Genomic DNA, 25,488 nt, shown 5'->3' on the forward strand with positions numbered 1-25,488 from the left:
GAAGGCAAAGGCAAAATAAAGCTGTCTATGCCTGGACAGGTGAGTGAACACCTAAACCTAAAATGTGATTTTCACAAAGAGATGAAACGCAATAAGGATATATTTATGGAACTTTTTAAAAAAAATTTAAGCCCAATTCCTTCACTATTTTCTCGGGGAATAAAAAATGCATCGACTTTGGCCACAGAAGACAAACCAGCTCATTACACTTCTGTCTGGAAGGGTGGGTATATTTTTTAGCAGAGGCTGTGTGGCTCAGGTGGGGATTTGGGCTGTATGGGGAAATACGGCAAAAGGAAGAGAAAGAATAGACAGCACACTCTTCCACTCTCCCTAGTTTATCTTTCATAAATTGTAGACATCTGACTTCTAACACTCAGGCTCAGAAATTAACACAGAAAACCTTGTCTTCTGAGTACTTCTTTTTCTGCCAAGGTGGTATTGGCTTTTTATCCAGGGTAAAAGTGAAGCGCACCCCAGAACCCAAAACGCAGTAAGTCCTCACTTATCATCTTTAAGCAAAATGACACCTAATGAAACAATGGTCCCACAGGCCAATGAAGTTCCTACGGCATCTCATCCACGGGACAAGAACGGCATTGAGCGAAGCGGCATTATTCTAGAACCTGCTGTGGATCCATTACCTTGGGTCCCTCCTGTGTGATGTTCAGTCTGTGTAGCACATGCTGGGAAAACGCCCGGAAGAGCCCGGTACTGTGGCAGCCAGAAATCTAAAATAAAAGAATGGTTCATATTACAGTGAATATTTCTGTTACTATTTCAAAGGATATCAAGTTGTATGCAAATGTTACCTTAAATAGATCAAGAATAAGTTTTATAAATATGAATGTTTGCAACAGATAACATTCTTACCAGAGGGGTATTATAGAAGAGCCCGTATCTCATCCGGGGCAGCAGTGAAAAAATCGCTTCTTTAAAACACACCTAACAATAAAGACATTTTAAAAGGTAAGAAGAGGCAATTTGTACCCTTCACACCAAAACAGCACTCACGATTACAGAAAATAAATTTTAACTAACCTCTGTTTTACATTAAAATATTTTTGAATAGCAAACTATTTCATTCAAGTGAAATTTGTGTTCTTGGAAAAGCTATGAAAAAATGTTTTTAAAAGCTACAGAGTTTAACAATGAGGATTCCAGTTACCAAAAAGGAAACTAAACAGTAAGAGATCGATGGTGACAGCGACCAGAAACCCATATTCAGTCTATGTGTGATGAGCGCGTCATCGGCAATGACAAGCATTACAGACATTCAGCGGGTTCCAGTACCCTTTTGGAGTCATAGGTTTTCAGATGAATCACGTCATAATCTGTAAATGCCTTCCACGTGTCAGAGAAGAGGTCCCCATAGCCATAGGAGCTCTGAAAGAGGAAACAAAATAAGTCAGGGCAATAAAACCGTCCAATGTGGCTCTCCAAGAACGTAAAACACACCAGCACTGGCCTCAGTGTGAAGAAGGAACAATCCTAAGCAAAGTCCAGGTAAGAAAACCGGCGTCCACCGTGAGCCTCATTTGATGTGCTGTCATCAAAACAAATCACCACAATTTCAGCCTCAGTCTCCTCAGAGCGGTTTGTTTCTCTACCCCAACCCTTTGTATTTGCATGTCTGCAACGTCAGCTGCTGTGGGCTTTTTTCCTGTGCGTTTTCTATCCACGGTACACGTACACACCACAAAACACCACCGTCTGCACACACTCTGATATGCTCAGTGAACAAAACCATTTGGGTAAATATCTTTGGAAATAAATTTCAGAGCAAGAAAAATACTTTAAAAAGTTTTAACATTAAAAACATAATGTGTGTAACTCTGAAATGATCTACCCATTGACTAATGAGTAATATGATTACGTCCCATTAACATCTATACTACTAATAAACAAGTATGTAAATTGACCGTACTTCCGCGACACCCACTGCCAATCAGGAGCAAGTATGCAAATTAACCCGACAAAAAAATGGTGGGCCTGTAGGCAGCACGCACACGCGCAGGCACCGAGCGGCCAGGAGCAGGGTTGGATGCCTGCCCACCCGCCGCGTTGCCAGGGCGACACAGCGGGCATCCCCGGAACCCCACCCACTCCGAGCCTGTGGCCAGCGCACACGCATGCCGGCGTGAAGCGGCCAGGGTCCTGGGGATGCCACTGGAGTGTCTGGTCCTGTCAGCCCGGCCTGGGGGCGGCTGGAGTTCACAGTCCTTTTGGTTTCTGCAGCTCCTGGATCGGAAGTGGAAATCAAGAGCGTAGGGAGCACCAGGAATTCTGGGAATCGTAGTTCTGGTGGCAGACATGTTGCGGGATCTCCTAGACACTAGAGCAAAGTGAGCCTGGAGCAAGTTACTATTGCGGGTAGGGGATAGAGGGAAAGCAAAGGTGAGAGACATAAGTAAAGTCAGAGTGTTGAGGAAAAATTAAAGGGAAGATATCCTGCAACTTCTAGGAAATCTTCACCAATGGAGCAAAGAAAAAAAAAAGACCTCTATTATTCTGTGAGCACCAATCCAAACTGGGTTGGGGTCTCAGACAATTTGCTCATATGATTGCAAAGACAGACACTCCCGAATTGGAGAGGGCTCCCTGAGGGCTCCCAGATTGGAGAGGGTGCAGGTCGGGCTGAGGGACCCACCCCCCCATGCACGAATTTCATGCACCGGGCCCCTAGTTAATAATAAGAGAAATAATAATAGCATCTTGCATGTTCCTATGTCCCAGGCACTGTTCTAAGCATTTGACATTATTAACACATTAAACCAGCCCACAAACTTAATGAGCTATGTAATATCATTACCCCCTTTTCACAGATGAGGAAACTGAGACACAATTTGCCTAAATTGTAGAGCTGGTATTTGCAGAGCTGGGGTGAACCCAATCTGCTTGGTTCCAGACTCCATGTTCACAGCCTGTGAACATGTAGAAACTGGTACTTTCCAGTCCATTTACCAAATGCATTAGATTTTTAAAAATAGAAATTAATTACATGTTCCATCAGCTAAAGGAGGCAGATTAATTTATTTTTAAATTGTATAACTTAGATTGAAAATCAACCAATAGAAATAAGAAATATCGAAGTCTCAGTTGGTTATATATTATGTTCATGGCTTTTTATCTTTATAGCACTTTTTTCAGATTATGACATTTTATCTTTATGTTGCACATTTTAGAGGTATTTCAAAATTATTGAGAACTGTTGCCTTGGCTGGTATTCACAGTGGTTAGAGCATTGACCAGCACACCAAAGGGTTTTGGATTCAATTCCCTGTCAAAGGCACGTACCTGGGTTGCAGGGAGGCAACCAATCAATATCTCTCTCATATCGATATTGCTCTCTCTCTCTCTCTGTCTCCCCCCGCCCTTCCACTCTCTCTAAAAAAAAAAAAAAATCAATGGAAAAATATCATCAGATGAGGATTAACAACAAAAATATTGAGAACTGTTAAATGTGGTGATAAAAAAATATATATTCCTTCCTTCAATGTCTCTCCAATGCCAGTCTAAGAAAGGCCCTTCTCGACACCACAAAAAGTGAAATATCCCAGTTCTGGCTCAATGGTATATAATAAAATGCTAATATGCAAACTGACCAAACTGCTGAACAACCGGTTGCTATGATGCACACTGACCACCAGGGGGAAGACACTCAATGCAGGAGCTGCCCCCTGGTGGTCAGTGCGCTACCACAGGGGAAGTGCTGCTCAGCCAGAAGCTGGGCTCACGGCTGGCTGACAAGCGCAGCGGTGGTGGCGGGAGCCTCTCCCGCCTCCGCAGCAGCACTAAAGATGCCCGACTGCCAGCTTAGGCCCACTCCAGGGCCTAAGCCATCAGTTGGACATCTCCCGAGGGCTCCCAGACTGCGAGAGGGCGCAGGCTGGGCTGAGGGGACACCCCCCTGAGTGCACGAATTTCGTGCACCGGGCCTCTAGTAATAAATAAAGGGCAATTAAAAGGCGTGACTAGACAATTTCTTGAGATAAATATTTCAGATAAAATATGATACTTTGAAAGGAAAATTTAATAATATAATACAGTACTCCTGAATAACCTCTCTTCAAGGAAATCAGTTAATATTCAGAATAACCACCCCTAGAAGCTTCTTTTCCACATCCCTCAATGCCGGGGTTCTTTTCCCAGCCTTACAAAGGGTTCAGCATTCTGGAGAAAGGGGCTGCACGTAGATGATTAAAGATTCCATGGACGAAAGGTAGTTTTGAAAGGCATTGGGGGTCAGAGGAGCTTCAGCTGAAGGAGCTAGAAGACTCTCCCTTGACCAAGGACCCGTGCTTTTATTAAACACAATTTGTCCTAAGGTAAGGTGGAGATATACACTTCAAAGGGTACAGTATCAAAGGATATACAGAAACATTATCAGTTTGGGGAATAGCCTACAGCTGTTCAGGTGTTTGGCCAACAGGAGGCAATAAAATGCCCTGAGCTGTCTGGCAGCTAACAATCCCATTCCAGTTTGGGGAAGTGCCTTAGCCATTTCCCACAGGTAAACTACATATGTGGCTCACCCTTGTTGAGCCTCCCAAGTCCCATCAACCTTTTGACGGAACTCTTGTAATTATTACATGCTGGAATTGGTTCTCGGCACCTCAAATTCAAATTATCTGCGACGGATGAAGGAGGGACTTCTGTCTAGTCTCATACTGAAGAATATTTGGATATTCCTAGAAATAACATACCACTTCCTACTGTGTACGTCTCAAATTTATTTAAACATGCACATAACTCACGACTTAGAATTTCTACCTGTAGGACTCTGTCCTACAGCAATGCTGGGAGGAAGGTAAGATCCATGGACGTGGGAAGGATGTTCACTGCTGCACTTCAGTAAATAGTGAAGGGTTGGAAAGGACGGCACGTGACAGAGGTAAGGGCATGTGCTGAGGCATGCACCCCACCTCATACAATGAAAATGAGAGCCTGTCACGTCCGCACAGGGACAGGTGTGCGTGCCATGACACCAGGGAATAACGTGAGTGAGGGCATACTTTCCATCAGGATATATTTACATTTATTCAAAAAAAGTCGTACAAGGCATGCGCATGTGTTAACTCAGTTACCTTTAAGGGAAATGGAGAAGAGGAAGAACTTCCGGTGCCATTACATGCTTCTGGTGGTCGGGACTCATTATAACCAGGTGTTACTTGCGTAATTAAAAATAATGAAGTGCCCTAACCGGTTTGGCTCAGTGGATAGAGCGACAGCCTGCAGACTGAAAGGTCCCAGGTTCGATTCCGGTCAAGGGCCATGTACCTTGGTTGCAGGCACATCCCCAGTAGGGGGCATGCAGGAGGCAGCTGATCGATGATTCTCTTTCATTGACATTTCTATCTCTCTCTCCCTCTCTCTTCCTCTCTGTAAAAAATCAATAAAATATATATTTTTTTAAAAATAATGAAGCTGTAGTACCTCTCAGCACAAGGAAATAAGGAGAGCCTGTCTTACTCCTCCCGTTAAGAACAGCCCTGCTCTGCCAGGGGCTCTGCAGAGTGTCCCCCAGTGTGTCTCCGGAGGTCAGTGGCCTTCCCCATCCCACCAGGAAGCCACGGGCCTGAGTTCTGCAAAGGCGAGAGGGAAGGCGTCACAGGCTCCGCTTGGGGAACAGTTCGTAAAGGTCAGCAAGCTCTGGCCTGCAGCCCGGCCCCTTCCCTCTCCTGCCCTGGGCACCGGCTCGTGGGGGCCCTCGGGACCGGCGCTGAGGCAGCATGTCCACCGTCAGGGCTCCGGGTCACAGCCGGCCCGTCACAGTGCTGCTTCCTTCAAGGCCTAACCAGCAAGAGAGGACGGCAGTGGCCCCACGCGGCCTTGCCACTGTCCCCGTGCAGCCTCCAGCCTTCGGTGGGCCTCCATGCCTACCGGAGCGGCCGGCAGACCTGGCTGCCCGAGAATCAGGGTGAGCAGCAGGCAAAGGCCTCTCTGCCCCAGCTGGCAGATTTGAAATGGATGCAGAGAGCCGCCAGGAGGGAGGGAAATGAGGGCGTCTGCCTGCTGGGCCACCCCCACCTGCCTGCCCGACAGCCCCAGCCCCTCTGCCTGACACACGTGCCGGGAGGATCGGGTGGCTGAGCAGCCTGCTCCCCTAGCAGCTCAGGGGGGAAGCCAGCCCGCGGGGCTCGGTGCCCGCGAGGAAGACAGGGACAAGCACGCAGCAAGAGCCCAGGAAGCTCCTGGGAAGGAAGTGCAGTGTCTGGAGAACCTCCCATCCATGTCCCCGACTCTGCAGGGACCGCGGGGAGGATAAAGCACTGGCTTCAGGCGCAGATTTGGGTCAGATGGTGGCGCAGGATCCCTGACTCCACCCCCATGACTGTGTCTCGGAGGTCAGCCCGCTGCCCGGAGTCGGCTTCTCTCCTGTGAAATAAGCTGCTCGCCTGCTCCCCCGATGGCTGTGAGCATGACAGGAGAGCCCCAGGTGTCCTTGTTTAAAACCCCCACCACACTGAGTAACCGTTCAGGGCTGCCGACGGCCGGCGATCGCAGCCCAGAAGCCCTCACACAGGAAGAGGGGAAGAAAGAGACAGCGTGCCCTTTGCTCACAGAAACATTTCCAAGAAGTGAAACCGGTGGCAGCAAAACTAGAGGACAAGGAAAATGTAAACCCATGACACACCCGAACTCAGAGAACCAGAGACGCCGTCACAGCCAGACTCAGAGAACCAGAGACGCCATCACAGCCAAAACTCAGAGAACCAGAGACGCCATCACAGCCAAAACTCAGAGAACCAGAGACGCCATCACAGCCAAAACTCAGAGAACCAGAGACGCCATCACAGCCAGACTCAGACAACCAGAGACACTGTCACAGCCAGACTCAGAGAACCAGGGACAACCCACAGCCAGACTCAGACAACCAGGGACAACCCACAGCCAGACTCAGACAACCAGAGACACCGTCACAGCCAGACTCAGACAACCAGGGACAACCCACAGCCAGACTCAGACAACCAGAGACACCGTCACAGCCAGACTCAGAGAACCAGAGACACCGTCTCAGCCGGACTCAGAGAACCAGAGATACCGTCACAGCCAGACACAGAGAACCAGGGACACCGTCTCAGCCAGACTCAGAGAACCAGAGACACCGTCACAGCCAGACACAGAGAACCAGGGACAACCCACAGCCAGACTCAGACAACCAGGGACAACCCACAGCCAGACTCAGAGAACCAGGGACAACCCACAGCCAGACTCAGAGAACCAGGGACGCCGTCACAGCCGGACTCAGAGAACCAGAGACACGTCACAGCCAGACTCAGAGAACCAGGGACACCGTCACAGCCAGACTCAGAGAACCAGGGACACCGTCACAGCCAGACTCAGAGAACCAGGGACGCCGTCACAGCCGGACTCAGAGAACCAGAGACACGTCACAGCCAGACTCAGAGAACCAGGGACACCGTCACAGCCAGACTCAGAGAACCAGGGACACGTCACAGCCAGACTTAGAGAACCAGAGACACGTCACAGCCGGACTCAGAGAACCAGAGACACGTCACAGCCGGACTCAGAGAACCAGAGACGCCGTCACAGCCGGACTCAGAGAACCAGAGACGCCGTCACAGCCGGACTCAGAGAACCAGAGACACCGTCACAGCCAGACTCAGAGAACCAGAGACGCCGTCACAGCCGGACTCAGAGAACCAGGAAGCTGTCACGGCCAAGACTTAGGGAAGGATTCCCATCAGACTTCAGGGCAAACAAGGCCCTCGGGAATGGGGAAAATGAAAACCTTCCTACGTAGCTTGACCACGAGCTTCCTGTCAGGGAAACAATGTTCGCAGAAAGATCTCCCCTTCTGCACAAGAACCGGACCTCCAGTCCGCTGTCTTGCTCTGCCCTCTGGTGCGTGTCACCTGTGCTTCGAGCTAGCATTGCTTATGATCTAAAAGATGCTTTCTCGGGCAACTGCGCCTGCACCGGGAAACCGCGTAATGACTCCGGGAACTGGCGTCTCTCCCTGGGAGCCGGAGGCATTGCCATTGCAGCTGTCCCAGGACACACGAGGGACGTCCTGTAGGACCCGAGCACCCAGGCCTGCCCCTGGGGTGCGCCTCCTTGCACCTGAGCTGTGCTATGTGGGCGGCTAGAGAGACTCTTTCCAGAAGGGGCGGATGCGCCCTGCCAGCAAGCTGAGTCCCCCTGCAAGATCGTCTGAACAGACTCGCGCCACGAGGGAGCCAACCAGCGTCCTGCGAGTTGGAATGCTTAGTCGAACCTGAGGTCACTTCTCGGCGAGTATTCCCACTTCCCAGGTTAGGCAGCCTCTCCTGTGTGTGCAACAAACCACGTGTCCTCACCACTGTCCCTGTCAGAGGAACATGCGGAGCCCAGGAGCTGTCGGCATTGTGACTGTTCATACACCACATGGTTTCTTCTCAAACTGACACTTGGGTAGAGATTACAACTGTCCCATTTCACAGCTGGGTGCACGGGAGCAACTCTTGGGGGGTTACCTTGGCAGGTGGAGGGGTCAGCATTGAAAGAATAGGGTAAAGGCAGGAAAAGAGAGAGAAGAAAGAAAAAAGACAGCAGTAAAAACAAACAAGCAAAACGCAGGTGTGGTACTGATGTGCACGCCTAGCGCCGCCCTGCAGTGAGCTCATCCACACGGCACAGCTGCACGCGGGGCAGCTCCCCGCCGGCCGCGCGGTCGCCGAGCTCAGGGAGTGCGGCTCCTGTCTGCCTCCCAGGAGCACGAGGACGGTCTTTGGTCTTGGGAGCCGCACCTGCCCACACGGGGAGGGAACTCTTCCACTGCCTCCCTCTAAAGCGCCCAGACGAAATGTAAGCCTACCTATGTGTCCGCCCATCTGCACATGTACATGTACACACACAGGCACAACCCCGCTCACCTGCACGCCTGTGGACGTATGTGTGTGCATGTGTATTTGAATGTGGTGTCTTACAAAGTCCCATTCACCACGGCGGAGCCACAGAGCTGAGGAGCAAGGCCAGAGCGGAAGCGAGGCAGCCTACGCACCGTGTCCCACATCACGACGTACACGTCGGTGCTGAAGGAGTTGTTCACGTGCTGCGTGATGTACAGGTTCAGGAAGTCGCAGAAGTGGTGGTACATGTTAACACCTGGCGTCGGAAAGAGAAGTCCGCGTTAACGAGCCCCACGAACACAGGAATAGACCATTTTACTCCACCCCTTCTATTTATCACCTGATGGACTTTTAGCTGAAATAAATGAGAGAAAAAAAAGAGTTCTTCCAAACATGACATGGTTTATACTCAGATAATCCTCAATTTACACTGACTGCATTCAAAAATTCACTTTAAAATTGATTATTTAGAAATCAGGACTGCATTTTCCCATATAAATTAAGTAACAAATAATCATTAAGTTCCCAGGAGAGAAAATAACAGAAGTCTATTTAGCTCAGAATTGGGTAGAACTATAGGACCATGAATTTATTTTTAGGATCGTTTATTTTTAAAAATAAACTAGGCTACACCTGTTCATCATAGGATTGAAAACGACAACAACTATTAGCATTTGAGTATTTTTTCATCCCTGTCTCTTTTTTTCATACTTAATCACTACTTACAACATTGCTCCTTGGGGAAATATTAGCCAACTATTGTTTATCGTGTTCTCATTGAAGGAGCCTGAACTTTGGAATCAGAGGAACTGGGCTGAATCCCGGCTCAGCCATTCACGAGCCACGTTCTCAGGCAAGTTCCTGAGTCCCTGAGCCCCTCAACTAGAAACAGGAATCATTACCCTGAGGCCCAGCTTTGTGAGAAATCACCCACCACTGCCCAGCCAGGGCCTGGCACCCAGTGAAACCATGGCGACTGGCTGGGTCGGGCTGGGTCAGACGGGTGGGGAGGAACGAGAGTCCCAGGTCCTCGGACGCCCCTCCCAAGCTCGGCGCACAGGACCCAGGACTCAACCTGGAAATGTGCAACTCTGCACAGGATGAGATCCCAGGAACTGGCATTTAAAACATGTACTTTAAAGGAGGAAAATGTTGATTGAAAGAAAAACAGTGGCTCTTAAAAGCAGAAATCATGAACTATTCTGACTTCATTCCCATAGTGAATAACTACATTGTGTGCCAGAAAATGAGTTTTTAAAAAATCAGTTCTTTTTTTTAATCCTCACCCAAGGATATTTTTTCCATTGATTTCTAGAGAGTGGAAGGAGGGGGGAGAAAGACAGAGAGAGAGAGAGAGAGAGGGGGGAGGGGGACATTGATTGGCTGCCTGCTGCACGTACCCCAACCAGGGCTGGGGAACCTGCAACCGACGTGTGCGCCCTTGACCAGGAATTGAACCTGTGACCCTTCAGTCTGCAGGCCAATGCTCCAACCACTCAGCCACACGGGCCATGGCAATACTCAGTTCTTTTTAGACGAGTAATTTAGATGGATGTTGGAGGGACTCCTTTTTCACCCAGAGAAAGGTTGGCAAAGAGTGTATTTTCAAGTAAACAGGAAAAAGGAAATTCTATTCCAGCACAGCCCTTTGCCCCGGTCAGCCCCCGGCACACGGCAAGTCTCGTGCGTCACTCCGCAGGTTCACAGCATGTGCCTGCAGCACAGCACACAGAACAGCGCACGGGGCCAGGAGGGTGCTAAGCTAGGGACGATCACAGGCTCCGTCCTCAGACACGTGCCCCCTCGTGAGCCCTGCTTACTCCCAGCATGCTCACTGCCTCCGGGAAGAGTGCCCATGAGAGGGAGACTGGGACGGAGACGTGACTTGGGGTGGGGACACAGTACAGTGAGCAGGTGATGTAGCATTGTGCACCTGATTTTGTTAACCAGTTACCCCAATAAATTCAATAAAAAGGAAAATAAATAAATAAATGGATCAGCAAATGAAAAAAATAACTTCATTAAAACATAATATTTTTTAAAAAAAGAAAAACTGGAAGACAGCATAAGGTAGAAGAAAAATGTAGAATAGGAAAGAACTGGCCGATTACACCCCCTCAACATACGCTATTGCACAGGTATATCAGTGCACACATTCAACCCTTTTACAGGCAAATCAGTGTTCTCTTGGCCCCTTTTAATTAGCATATTTTTTAAATGAGTCAGGACATCAAACATAGCATTTTTACTTGCTCTTATTTATTTATTTTTAAATATATTTTATTGATTTTTTTTACAGAGAGGAAGAGAGAGGGATAGAGACTTAGAAACATCAATGAGAGAGAAACATCGATCAGCTGCCTCCTGCACACCTCCTACTGGGGATGTGCCCGCAACCAAGGTACATGCCCTTAACTGGAATCGAACCTGGGACCTTTCAGTCCGCAGGCTGTCGCTCTATCCACTGAGCCAAACTGGTTAGGGCTACTTGCTCTTATTTAAAAAAGATGTAAATTTGCCTGATTCCTGAACTTAATACTTTGTAATGTGAGAATTATGACGTCAGAAAGCAGAACACATTAAAAATACGATCAATAAATCGTAATGCTGAAACAGCCAGGACAGAGGCTCTGTTTCGCCGCAGGCCGGCGCTCTTGAGCGTGATGTGCACGGCAGCGTGACCCTCACCTCCCACAGCAAGCGAGCGCAGCACGACCACGTCTCCCTGCAGGACAAGCAGCTCACAAAGCGAAGCGTGCTTACAAGTTGAGAGTTAGAAGGTTTACGCATAAATGGGAAAATCACTGTAATTCCAACTCTTCTCCCAAGAATATACTGCAAACCCAACTTCCAGAGGAATTTTAAGTTCACTTCCATCCCGGGAATGATGTCAGAATGTTTGCAGAAGAGGTCACGGACCCTTTCCTGCCCACAGTGCACACAGGCCTTCTACTTGGAGGAACGTCCCAACGAAGCTCAACCTACGTCAAGTGCTTAGAGAAAGGTGCTGGGTACATCCAGCTACAAAGGTATTCATACACCTTCTTCTCTCGCCTTTTAATTCTGACTGAGTCACAGGATACAAATGTGCAGATTTCTTCTAAAATACCAAAGGTACTGAATGAAGGGAAATCCCAGCCAGTTCACTGCTTCAGGGAAGAAAGCAGAAAGCAAACCCACTGTTTAAAGTCACACTGCTTCCCAAAAAGTTACCGGAAGTCACATAATGTATCCAAAAGGAACACTGCCCTGGCTGGGTGCCAGCTGGTTAGAGGATCGTCCCAGTGAGCCAGGGTTTCAGGTTCAATCCCAGGGCAGGGCACATACAAGAATCAACCAACCAATGCACAGAGAAGAACAACAAATCGGTCTCTCTCACTCTCTCTCTAAAAATCAATCAATAAAATTTATTTAAAAGGAACAAAGCCTCGTTAACTAATAAATTACAAATTAACTTCTCACCTGCATCCAATTTCATGAAGTAGGCTGGTTTCTCAACCACAATGTCACATTTAGCATCTTCTATTGGCCTGAAGTTGAGCTGAGTGTAGCTCTGGAGCTCAGCGAACCTGGAATCATGAACAGGGAGACGCTTTCAGAGTGATTCTCCTGAATCTCCTCCTGTGACACTGTAACTGAAGCTCTGTCCACCAGGGGGACTTCACCTCCAGAGCAGCCTCCTAGGAGGCTTCCCAACGCTCACATAACTTGCTGTCCATTTCAATACTGAGACCAGGAACAAAACTGATTTTACATCTCAGTGCGACATGCACTGATAACCTTCCAGACAAAAGAGAAATTTACACAGCGAATGGCCTAAATAATCTACCAGTAGGTGCCAGGAACCAATTCCAGCATGTCATAATTACAAGTTTCACCAAAAGGTTGGTGAAGCTTGGGGAGCTCAACAAGGGCTGAGTCACAAAATGTAATTATCTGTTGGAACAGCTAAATGGCACTTCCCCCAAACCTGAATAGGATTGTCTACTGCCAGACAGCTCAGAGCATCTTAATCTGCATGTTATTGCCTCCTGTTGGCCAAACACCTGAACAGCTGCAGGCTATTCCCCAAACTGACAATGTTTCTGTACCCTACCCTTTGAAACCTTGCCCTTTGAAGTGTATGTCTCCACCTTGCCTAGGACAAATTGTTTTAATAAATAGCACAGGGTCCTGAATCAACAGGTAGTCTTTAGTTCCTTTAGCTGAAGCTCCCCTGACCCCCAATGCCTTTCAAAATTATCTTTTGTCTTTGGACTCCTTCTTAATCTATGCATCATCTCCTTTCTCCAGATTGCTGAACCCTTCATAACGCTGGGACAAGAATCCCGGCAAGTAGGGTGGGAAGATTCAAAGGTTTCTGCAGTCTGAGGAGGCTGGGCAGTCACCCTGACCCTGAGGCTCCTGGGGATGGGCTTCTTGGATTCCTGGAAAGACAGCATTCCAAGAATCACCGGGTGTCTCGGAGAGCAGCACACAGCTAAGCTTCCCAGAAGAAAGGGAAGTCTTTGTCTTGGAAACCTCTTTGGAAGCCACAGGGCACAGGTCTCTCCCATAAAGACGAAGGCAATCACACACAGGGAACAAGAGACTTTTAGTGTTAACCTTCACAACACTTCAGCGTTGAAACCACGTCTGATGTAAAACAAGTATCAAATAGATCCTTTTAAAACACACAATGGTGAAATATTGTGGTTTCAGAAATATGTCCACAATTCTTTGAAACTTTTCCCTTCCAGAAGTGGTGATTAGTCCCTTCCCTTGAGTGTGGGCGGGACTTAGTGATTCACTCCTAAGGAACAAAGTGAGGCAGCCTGATGGTGTCACTTCTGAGACTGGGCATGCCGTGTGTGTGTGTGTGTGTGTGTGTGTGTGTGTGTGTGTGTGTGTGTGTCTCTCTCTCTCTCTCTCTCTCTCTCTCTCTCTCTCTCCACATGCTCTCTTGGGGAACCTGGCTGCTATGAGTAGCACTAGGAAGAGACCCACATGACAAAGAAATGACGCCCCCTGCAATAGCCAGAGAGAAGCTGAAACTTATGTGAAGATTGGTTCACAGAAGGCTCACTTACATTGGAGTTCCGAGGGCCTGTAGAGGGAGCTCTCCTACCCTACCACTCATGGTCAATGGCCCCAAACAGGGAGAAAGTCTCCACAGGGAAATGACTACCCTAGGACTGCAACAGTAAGAAGGAGACTCTTTTCACTTAGGAACCCACACAACCAGTGAAAGACAACCACAACTCAGCCAATGAGAAGCTGCTGCATTCAAACTCCCAGTTTCCTCCAGTGGGGTCTTTGTTTACAACAACCCTTCTAAACTTCCCCTTTTCTCTATAAAATAAGGTTCTTCTCCTTTGTTCTCTAGACTTGGGCATGGTTCACCATGAGAGTGCGTGGCTGTAATTGCAATGCTTTGATATACCCAAATAAACATGTTTTGCTAGAGGAATATCAAGCTGCCTACTTGTTTTTTGTTGTTGTTTTTTAAATATATTTTATTGATTTTTTTTACAGAGAGGAAGGGAGAGGGATAAAGAGCCAGAAACATTGATGGGAGAGAAAAATCAATCAGCTGCCTCCTGCACACCTCCCACTGGGGATGTGCCCGCAACCAAGGTACATGCCCTTGACCGGAATCGAACCCAGGACCCTTCAGTCTGCAGGCCGACGCTCCATCCACTGAGCCAAACCAGCCAGGGCAAGCTGTCTACTTGTTTAAGGTCAACTGACAACAACAAGCATGAGTTCAGAAGCAACCTCCAGGCTGCTAAATCTAGAGATGACTGCAGCTCTTGTCAACAGCTGGACTGGGACCCTGTGAGAGACCCTGAGCCGGAGCCCCCAGCGTGGGCGCCTCCAAACCCTGACCATCAGAAACCTCGAGAGATGATGAGTGTTTGTTGTCTTAACCTGCCCAATTTTAGAGTAATGTGTCACATAGCAATAGATAATGAATGCAAATATACTCCAAAGTATTTTTTGGAGTAATTTGTTGTAGGAAATAAACAACTAATACAAATATGCCCTAGGCAGCTACCATGTGAAATCAGATAACAAAATATACAGGACTAAGAACACGCATTAGAATACAGGAGCTCCTACTGCAAAAGTCTGTTAAATCAAAGAAGATCCCGCACGGCCGACTATAAAATGTCACACAGATGCACCGTAGATTATTATCCTGAAGGGTTTCCTTAGAATGAGGGCTTGACCTCAGAAATTAGCATAAGAGTATCCTATGTGACTTGTGATATTGTGATTTATAGTAATATTACATTAGATCTTCTTCCCCATTTCTGGCACAGAGCTCCTAAAACCTTTAGGATTGCTGAGGTCAGGAGAATCATAAGGGTGTCTTCTGTTGTGTTAGCGAGGTAGCTTTTGGCCCACCCTTAAAGTTGGGAGCTGGTTGCCAGAAGAACCAACCACGTGATGAGAGGTTTGGAATTTTCAGTCCCACCTCCTGACCTCGGGATAGGAAGACAGGCTAGAGGTTGAACCAATCAGTGGCCAATGGTTTAATCAGCAATGCCTACACAATGAAGCCTCCATAAAAAACGAAAAGGAGAGCTTCTGGGTTGGGGAACTCTTGGAGATTTGGAGACTCCTGTGCCTGGAGAGGACACGGAAGCCCGGCATCCCTTCCCCACACGTACCCTGCGCATCTCTTCCATCTGGTGTTCCTGAGCCATACGCTTTTATAATAAACCACCTAATAATTAAAATGTTCTTCAAAGCTCTGGCAAACTAAACCCGAGAAGGGGACCCTTAGATCCTCCAACCTATAGTCAGAGGACACGTGACAACCTGGCCTTGAGGGACTGAACCCTTAACCTTGCTTGGGACATGGCATCAGAATTGAGGTGCACTGCAGGACGCCCAGGTGGTTTTGGAGAATTGCTTGGTGGTGGGGAAACCGCCCACACACACCAGAACCAGGTGCTGGGACCTCCAGCTGGAAAGAGGTGGAGAGAGCATCTCTCTGGGACACTGGGACAGGTCTGTGCCCTGACTGTGGTAGGTGTGGTATAAACTTCAGAAATATGCATCCCCAAAAATTAAAGTATATAAGCAAATACTTAAATTCAAATGTGTTCATAAATCAATATTGAACCAGTGTCAGTTTCCTGGTTTTGATCATTGTGCTATGGTCATGTAAGATGTCACCATTCGAGGAAGCCAGGATAAGGCTACAATGGGAACTCCTTGTACTATCTTTAAACTTCTGAGTCTAAAAGTATTTTAAAATAAAAAAAATTTAAATTACCCTAATTCCTTCATTTCTAGAGATGATAACTTTCTTAGTAAACACAGAACTAGTTTAATTTTAAAAATGTTTTAAATCAAAATGTATTCCCCAATTTATATAAAGTTCAAAAAGCTGGTCAATGGTGTTGAAAGACAGAACAGTGTTTATCTTGGAGAGGAGGACAGGGTTGGGCCTGGGAGAGAGTCTGGGTGCTGATGATGGCCTGTTTTTTTTAATTTGTCTTTATTGTTGAAAGTATTACAGATGTCCCCTGATGATGGTCTGTCTCTGACCTGGGTCAGAGTCACACAGGTAGGTTCACTCGTTCACGACCCAAACTATATACTTCTCTCTACGTTTGTTACAGACTTCAATAAATTGTGTTTCTTTTTTAAATGTATTCCCCAAAACACAGCAATTATGAGTTAATAAAAATTCATTATTTTGAACTCGTTTTTTTCTTTCATTAGCAAACAGAATGTACTATATCATACTTCCTAATATTTTATAAACATATATTTAATTCAGTTGTAACTGGTGGATTTGCTCTGTAGCCATCACTTCCTGAAAGCTCATGCCAAATTATTCACAAATGAAGTAAAACTTTCCATTTGAGATTCCCTACCACAATCTGCGAGTTCCAGAAATAAAGGCAAATATTTTACAAACATAGCAAAAAAAAAAAAATCTCACCAAGACTGCAGGGGGCTTTTGCGCTGACCTTCAGACATCAACGTATGCACATCAAGTTTACAGTGTCCTCCAATCTCACCAGTCTGGAAAATATCCTCCTTAAACCTGGTGGATAACAAAAGATTATATTACATTGGGAAAATTTTTTTAGGACTCAAGCACATGAGCTGTAACCAAAGTGGTTTACCAAAATCAGTTTTTCATCAGAATTTAACTCTTTATAATAGAACATTTCAAATGTATATAAAAGCAGCAGAATGGTACAGGAAGGACGCTGATGGACCCAAAACCCAGCTTCACAACAATCAACTCGTGGCCAATCCAGTGCCCCATCCTCCACCTGTCCCGGCCTCATCGCCATATCTTTATGAAGCAAACCCAAGGCATATCCCTGGGCCTGAAATATTTCAGAATTTCCATTCGATTTTTAACATCAACCACTTAAGTACCTGTCATGGTTTCTCTTAATGTTTCTTAAGTCAAGGTAGAGATTGGTTGCTCTGCAATACTGAAGGTAGCGGGAACATACCAGACTCGAGTCACTCTGAAATAAGGTTGAGAAAACAACTCTGAGTATTAACATTCCGAGGACAGCATGTGCACCTGGAGATCGAGCCCCACGGAGTGACGAGGCACGCTCCCCAAGGCTGCTTCTGTTTAGGACATTTCCCTCCCACGCGGGCTTCGGCCACACAGTTTTGCCCATTTTCACATTTTCCAGTGACTAAGAGCTCCCATGTTCTATGTATATCACCTCTTGTTAAATAAAGCAAGAGCGGAATTCCATAAGAGGTGCTGTCTGCAAACACAGAGCTGGCGGAGTCCCTGTCTCCACGGTGACGCGAGGGCAGTGTTTTCTAAATCACTGACAAGCGAGCTGGCGAGGCGGCCGCCAGAGCCTGCTCCTGTCTCTGCCAGTCTGGTTTGTGCTGGAAGAGGGAATTTCTAGAGCTTTATCTGCTCTGGATTTTATTTCTAGATTAAATGCCATTTGTTTTTCCTGTAACTCCCCTGAACACAAGGCCACGACCGGCACGGTGTTCTGGAGTCCACCGTTGGTAAGGGATCCGACTCTGAGAGCACAAAGCACATGGAGGCAGACTGGCCAGGAAAGCATTCTACACACCGCCGGAGGAGTGTGCCGGGGGCGCCGTGGCTCCGCCCTGCCCTGTCCAGACAGCCGGCTCCGGCCGGAGACTGGGCGGGTGAGACGGGTCTGCTACGGGCACGAGCAGCAGGGTGGGTCCCGCCAACCTTCCTGCTAGAAGTGCCTCGTTCTATTATGTGACAGCCTCCAAACGCTACAGAGCACATGCAAGTGCATTAAAAAATCTCTCTTTAATTTCCTGATTGCCTGCAGATCATGGAGAAGCCTGAGATAGCCGAGGCTTGGCCAGGGTTCAAGCACATGGGAAAACAGACCCTAATCATAAGTGCCTACAACTCCCTGGACCTGTAAAAACCAACACCGAGCCCTTTGCCTGGACGCGGCCCTGCACTGAGCGTTTTTACTACAGAATCTCATTTCATCCCCACCACCAGCTCTGAAACAGGCTGGCTTCAAAGCAGAAGAAACTGCCCGGCCGATGTGGCTCAGTGGTTGAGCATCGACCTATGAACCAGGAGGTCATGGTTCAATTCCCAGTCAGGGCACAAGCCCAGGTTGTGGGCTTGATCCCCAGTGTGGGGCAGGCAGGAGGCAGCCAATCCATGATTCTCATCATTGATGTTTCTCCCTCTCCTTTCCTTCTGAAATCAATAAAAATCTCTATTTTTTTAAAGTTTAAAAAGCAGAAGAAATTGGAAAACAGACAGCTGGGTGCCTGTCCAGGAATCAGGATTTGAACCCTGCGGTGTGGGCCCTGTCCTTCTGACTGCCCCCGGCTGCCTCTGGCAAAGGTGCGTTTACCAGCGGAGTGCGCTGCGGCGAGGGGACAGCGCACAGACCTGCGTTCTAATTCTAGGCGCGCAGTCCCCGCAGCAGCTGCTGGTCTCACCGAAGCTGCTTCCTGTCGCTGAGGACCCGGCTGCCTGTCTGCCCGCCTTCTGCTATGCTTGTGAGAACCCAACCACTCACATGCAGAGAACAGCTGTTTGCAAACTGTGAGTCCTAAGCAAACATGAGCAGCACGGTGAGGTGTCTCATCTGTCCCAAACTACTTGCAAGCAAATTTGTAAAGATGCATTTTATCAACTTTTCTTCTTTAGCACATGTTGGGGGGGAATGCTAATCCTAGTGATATTTTACTGCCTCACAACACGGCCACCTGATGTTCGTGTGAAACTAGGACACGGTTCCCAAAGGACACAGAACAACTTGTTTCCAGAAGTTAAAAGAGTCCAAGCCAATGAACACGCGGGAGCGAGGAGTCCTTTCTCAAGGCCGTCACCTTGTTTCCTCGTCATGATCTAAACACGGGAGCAGGTTAGATAAACCGCCCGCCCGCCGCCCGCCCACCGCCCACCCGCCGCCCGCCGCCAGCCCACCGTCTGCTCGGGCCGGCAGAGCTCCCGCAGCTCCCGCCGCCGCGCGCCCGCGTAGCCGAAGTCCGCCTGCTGCCAGAAGGTGTCCCGGGCTGACTCCAGGGTGTCCGTCCTATTTGCAAATAAAGACTTTCCGTCACTTTTTTTTCTTTTTTCTGAGACTTGAATCTTCTTTCGAAAGGTTAAATTGCTATACGTTTTTCATTAATTTTTTAAGTAAACTATCATAATTTTCTTAAAATGATCCTTTGCTACATGAATAAGTTACCAAAATACGTTATTTACAGACGTACTCACTTAAAATACAAATGCACACAAAAACGTATTAAGTTAGGGTCACCTGGAACTGGACTACTAATGAGACTGTATTTTACTTACTCCATTAACCTGGCATGCATTTTTATTTATTTTATTTTTCCATCACCATTTATCCCCTCTGTGCCTCTTCCACCTCCACCCACACTCCTCCCCGCCACCGTGAATGTAATGATTACAGTCATTGTGGCGGGGTCTCAAGATGTTAAAAATGTTTAGCTTTAGGTATAGTTAATAGGCTTGGTAATCAATGCATGTAGAAGGCTGTTGCTCTGGGGACTGGAATGTAAGACCTGCCAGCCATCTGACCCTGTGCCCCAGCAGGACTGCGCATGGCCGAGATGCCTCTGAGCCAGGGTGCTCCCGGGAGGGAAGGCCCACCGCCCGGGACGCAGATCGAGAGTCACCGTCAGCAGGTGAGAGGATGCTGGGAAAATCACAGACGCAGCTTTACCTGGCTAACCTTTTCCGCTGAATTCCAAACCCCTTACCTCCTTGCTCCTGAATTCCAAACCTTTACCTACACTTCTCTTCTCCTTATAAAAGCGCTGGCTTGAGATGACAGGTAAGACAGTCTTTTTAGGGTACACAACCCGCCGTCTTCTCAGGTTGCAGGCCCTCTGAATAAAGCGCCCGTAAAGACTCAATCCTCGCCTCTACTTACTGGTTCTGGTGGTGACCGGCAGCACAAACACCGACTTTTCCAGTTTCGATTACACCTACCTTTCCCCTCCAGAATCGTGAGGAGAACATCAGTTTATCTTCCTAGTGTCTGCTGGGGGAATATTTTCTGTGACCTATGCCGTTTCTCCCCCTGACAGAGGAAATGACAGCTATTCCTGGGGGTAGTCAGGTTGAACCCATGATCCTGTGAGCAAACTGATATCTAAAGGAGTTACTATCTAAAACCAGAGAGCCTCGCCGGGAACGGGCGCACAGCCTACCGGCCGTGAAGGAGGCTTACAGGGGAGGCATTACTCCATCGGGAACCTTACCATCCCATGTCGACGTAGGTGCAGACAGGGTAACTGAACCGGAACTCGGGTCTGCAGGATTCCTCATAGCCCCAGCAGAACTTCAGGTTTTCTAAGTGTTTCTAGAACATAAAACACGTGTGTTGGGTCTGATCAAATAATTGAGTCTCCCTTCCCTGGGAGACTGACCTTTAGGCCACTTCACAACGGACATTCCCTTTCGCTTAGACCACCTTCCACTTGCTAAAACCTTTCTCCTTCCCCTCTGGACCTTTCCAGGATCCGGACCTGCCCAGAGAATTCTCCGACCTGAAAAAGCCCACCTCGATTCCTTTAGCGCCTCTGACTCCCAGTCCCTGGTGCTGGCGCCATTTGGGGGCTCAGCCCATCTGGTACCCAGATGACCTAATAAATTCACAATTCTTTCCCCCTTTTGGCCTCCTGCGTTCCTTCTGCGCCCCTGACAATGTGCATTTAGATGAGGCTCCCTTCTGACAGTGAGAGAGGACCCTTAGATTTTTCCATGAAGAAACAAAGCATTATAGGACTTTCACTTTTACATGTTACCATGCAATAAAAATTACAAGAGTAAACTCTAAGAATAGGAGTCTTAAGGTTCTTAACAACAATTACCTTTAATTACCAGCCCCTCCCCATGTTGGTTCCCTAACCGAAAGTCCAGGCTTTACCTGACTACCAAAGACCACTTGCACTGAAATTTCTGGAAGCAGCTTCATGAATCAGCCTTCCTTTCTCAGTGAGCAAACTGATTCTAAAATCAGACCCTAAAAGTCATCTAAAATGGAATTTCTGCCACCAAATGGATCAGCAACTTCACTCATCCATCCAGGTCAGCAGAGATCCCAGGAGACATGGAGAGCTATGCAGCCGTGGGGGGCACAGCAGCTGCTGGTGGCCAGAGAGCCCGCAGGCTCTTGCCCGCCCAGGGGCAGCGTGTGTGGTTCCCAGGCCTCCTGTCAGCCGGCTTCCTGTGCCAGCACCGTGGGAAAGGAAGTGCCCCACAGGCCAGCTTTGATCTCTAGGGCCTCCTGAGCTGCCTTAACGGGCTCCCATTTGAGGCCTTTCCAACAGCTCTACACCAGGACAGCCTCCACACCGACCTTAATTATGCGGAGACGGGGCAGAGGTGTGATTATCGAAATGAAGTGCGGAAACAGACCCAGTGCAGCTGAAGAAGGAAGAGGTGTCAAATTCTTTAGTGACTTTGAACTAGATATTCTTTTGTGCAAAAAATCTAATTGGACTCAGTTACGGAGTATACAAATAGGATTGGTTTCCTATTTACTTTACTAGTGATTTAGATTTTAAATCTCACTGCTGTGAGTGGGACATAGTTTTAAGCAAAGTTTGGTCGTTAGAAGCCTTATATGAAATACAATGATCAACTCACCTTACAACCAAAAGATAAAACGCTACCTTCGAGTTCAAGCTGTAAAGCAGCGTTAGTAAGCTGGTCTGAACCGCACGCTTTAATAAACAAGGAGGTAGCCTACCTTATAAGGACAGTGTGCGTCTCTCTCACAGGCGCTGGCTACGTGCCCGTTATTGTGCAAAAAGCAGGGGATGTGCTCCTCCGGCAGGCGGATGCTGGCGTAGTCAAACCCCGGCCCGCCCCGGGCGCCCTCGGCCCCGACCCGGGGCGCAGCCTCCTCCGGGCGACTCAGTGGGAGGTCATGAAGCCACATTCCAAAGACAAGCAGCATTAACATCGCAGCCTCCACACCTGGAGATCAAATTGTAAACACGTCCCTCAAAACATACCCTTGAACAATCGATCGAAGGGGGCCAGCGCTCAGCATAATTACATTGGCTACATCACTGCATCATGTTCCTTTATTCCATAAACACAGCATTGATGGTGCACCTGTTACGGGCCAGGCCCTGTGTTAGGAGCTGTTACACTAAAACTTTTTAATTTCCGTGGCTGCAAATCTTTTTACTTTTTAAAAAACGTTAATCTTTATTACAAGTCTTCATCTTTTTTACAAGTCTTTTTAAAAGTAAGGTTTTCTTGAGCCAAAGAAGCTAGCCGAAATGAAGATGGGTCTTGGGGCACGGAGTCTACACCCGCAGCAGCATGCAAGAAGATAAAGCATGTCTGTCCTCCTGGAGTTTTGCAAGCATCAGTACACATCCAGGAGGGGCAGGGGAAGAAGGAAGTGGTCGGGGAGAATTTACGGGAGCTACAGGCAAAGCGGTGGGGGCGGCGACGCCCCTGCAGGAGACAGGGAGTCTGCAGGAAAACGCCAGCGCCCATGGGCTGGCTGGGAGAGGCAGGGGTTCCTGGGATTAGATGGTGCCTGGCTAAAATAATCTGCAGAATATCCACCTGGAAATTAACCCGAAATCCCAACAGGTAAAACAAGAATGTGACTCGTTTTTTGTTAGCAGGCCCGTAGCCATTCTCAGACTAACAGCGCTGTCTCTTTCTCTCGCTCTCCAGCTGCTGTAATTTAATTGAGAACATTTCAGAATATTTTTTTTCTTATCAGAGCTAAGAATACAGGGGAGAACAAAGCAAGAAAACCTCTGCTCCCCTGCAGCTTGTAACCTAGTGCAAGAGACATAAAATAAACAACACACAACTTCAGACGATGACACGGGCTATGACTCAAGTAACCCAGGGGCCGTGACCTTTTCCTGCGAAGGGCCAATTCCACTTTGCATTCGCAGGCTGTAGTCTCTGTGACAACTACTCCGCTGGTGCCTTTGTCAGGAAAGCAGCAGAAGGAGGGGGGGTGTGGCTGTTCTAATAAAACTTTATTTACAAAAATGGGAGGACGGCCTTAATATGACCCAGTCTGCTGATGCCTGAAATAAAAGTAATATGATAGACAACATAGCATAACATAGTTAAGAACTTGGACTTTAAAACTGGACCAACTAGATTTGAATCAGATGCAGCTTCCTAAGTTGTATGACCTTGAGCAAGTTATTTAACTTTTCTGTACCTCAGCTTTTCCATCTGTAAAATGGAAATTATAATAAGCCTTCCTCATAGGGCTATGCGTTAAATATTGCTAAAGTGTTTAGATGTACCTGGTTAGTTAAATTTTGTATGTTTATTAAATAAATGTTTAGCCTGGCTGGCGTGACTCAGTGGTTGAGCCTCGACCTATGAACCAGGAGGTCACAATTCAATGCCCAGTCAGAGCACATGCCTAAGGTTGGGGGCTCAATCCCCGATCCCTGATCCCTGGTGTGGGGCATTCAGGAGGCAGCCAATCAATGATTCTCTCTCATCATTGATATTTCTCTCTCTTCCTCTCTGAAATCAATAAAAATATTTTTTAAAAATAATAAAACAAATGTTTAAAGCCATGTTGGATGGGGTGCAGGGTGCTCAATGACATCTGAGCGGAGACCTGAATGATGAGGAGCAGGGACACAGGCCAGAGAGACAGAGGAAAAGAAGTGCCATGGCCGGAGCCAGCGCGTCTGCTGAGTGAGATGATAATACAACCAGCATGAGCAAGTACACCACGCGCCAGGGACACGGCACCGAGGATGCAGCAACAGCACGCAGCCAGGAACTGGACTCCCTGCCCTTGTGACGCTAACATGCTCCTGGGTGTATAACAAGCTATGATGGTAGTAAGAGCTAAGACGTGGAAACTCCAGGAGTGAAATCAGGCAGTCTGCCTCCCCGAGGCTCTCCCCGTCCTGCTCAGAATTGCGAAGAGATAACGGTTACAGACCTCAGTGCACTTCCAATTCTCCCCATCTAAATCTCTTGGACCAGATTTCCCTCTATATCATCTATCTATAATAATCTATAATCTATAATAATAAAAGCATAATGTGCTAATTAGACCAGACAGCCGAACTCCCTTCTGGACGACTTCCAGATGACCACACTATGACACCCACTGGCGCCAGGCCAGCCAAGGCAGGTGCGATGAGATTGGTCGGGGGCCCAGCCATCACCCCATGATCGCCCAGGCCACTGGCCAGCGGGGCGATTGATCAATCGGGGGGGCTCCATGATCACCCCAAAGGGGGAGGTCCAGGCGGTGGCCTGGAGGGCTGTGGTGGGTGGGCGTTGCCTCCCTCTGTGGGGGCAATCCATCGTGGAGCCCCGGCCAGGTGGGCAGGGCCTACCTCTTTGGGGCGATCGATCACAGGGCTCCCAGACTGTGAGAGGGCACAGGCTGGGCTGAGGGACCCCCACCCCAGTGCATAAATTTCGTGCACCGGGCCTCTAGTATACTAGTATATATAAAAGCCTAAGTGACCTAACGACCAGAACAACCGGAACAAACAGAACGACCAGTCGCTATGACATGCACTGACCACCAGGGGGCCAGATGCTCAACGCAGGAGCTGCCCCCTGGTGATGAGTGTGCTCTCACAGTGGGAGTGCCACTCAGCTGACAGACCCCTCCCATGGCCCACCAGCCCGGCAGCAGCCACTCACTCCCGCAGTAGTCCTGCAGTTCTGATCTCTGGAGATCGGGCCAGGCACTGATGAACCAGCACCGCTGGCACGATCCTGACAGCGCTGCCAGCCTCCTGGAAGTCGGCCTCAGGCACCGGCCACTTCCCCTCCCTAGATGCTCCTCACGGAAGAAACAATATAAAAGTGGCTGCCAGGTGGCTCCCAACGACCAGTGGGAATGTCAGCAGACGGATCAGATCCAGGCCGGTAAGGGCGTCCCACCGCCCACCCAGAGGGCCAATCATGTCCCAGCTCCCCCTACCCCCTGGGGACCCCACCCGTGCACAAACTCATGCACCGGGCCTCTAGTAGACAATAACCACAGTATCATAGACAACATATCATAGACAATAATCTTCTCGGTTCACTTTAGTGGTATCTTTTCTCTATTTAAAAAAAGTGCTCTTGCCCTGACCGGTTTGGCTCAGTGGATAGAGCGTCGAACCTTCGGACTGAAGG

The 25,488-nt window shown here is 48.2% G+C and overlaps 1 protein-coding gene across 1 annotated transcript in view; it reads right to left on the reverse strand.

Moving 5' to 3' along the window:
* Positions 1–25,488, reverse strand: part of EOGT (EGF domain specific O-linked N-acetylglucosamine transferase) — a 50,031-nt gene that overhangs the window by 21,929 nt on the left and 2,614 nt on the right. Inside the window, exons 2-11 of the mRNA XM_054708183.1 lie at positions 22,085–22,314; positions 20,592–20,692; positions 19,285–19,393; positions 17,247–17,341; positions 16,798–16,902; positions 12,318–12,424; positions 9,008–9,111; positions 1,294–1,386; positions 874–945; positions 645–731 (exon numbers count right to left, since the gene is read on the reverse strand). Coding sequence (XP_054564158.1) covers positions 645–731; positions 874–945; positions 1,294–1,386; positions 9,008–9,111; positions 12,318–12,424; positions 16,798–16,902; positions 17,247–17,341; positions 19,285–19,393; positions 20,592–20,692; positions 22,085–22,300 — 1,089 coding nt within the window. The 5' untranslated portion in view covers positions 22,301–22,314. The remainder of the gene's footprint in view (positions 1–644; positions 732–873; positions 946–1,293; positions 1,387–9,007; positions 9,112–12,317; positions 12,425–16,797; positions 16,903–17,246; positions 17,342–19,284; positions 19,394–20,591; positions 20,693–22,084; positions 22,315–25,488) is intronic.

Source organism: Eptesicus fuscus, chromosome 18 (assembly GCF_027574615.1).
Source record: "Eptesicus fuscus isolate TK198812 chromosome 18, DD_ASM_mEF_20220401, whole genome shotgun sequence".
NCBI lineage: Eukaryota > Metazoa > Chordata > Mammalia > Chiroptera > Vespertilionidae > Eptesicus > Eptesicus fuscus.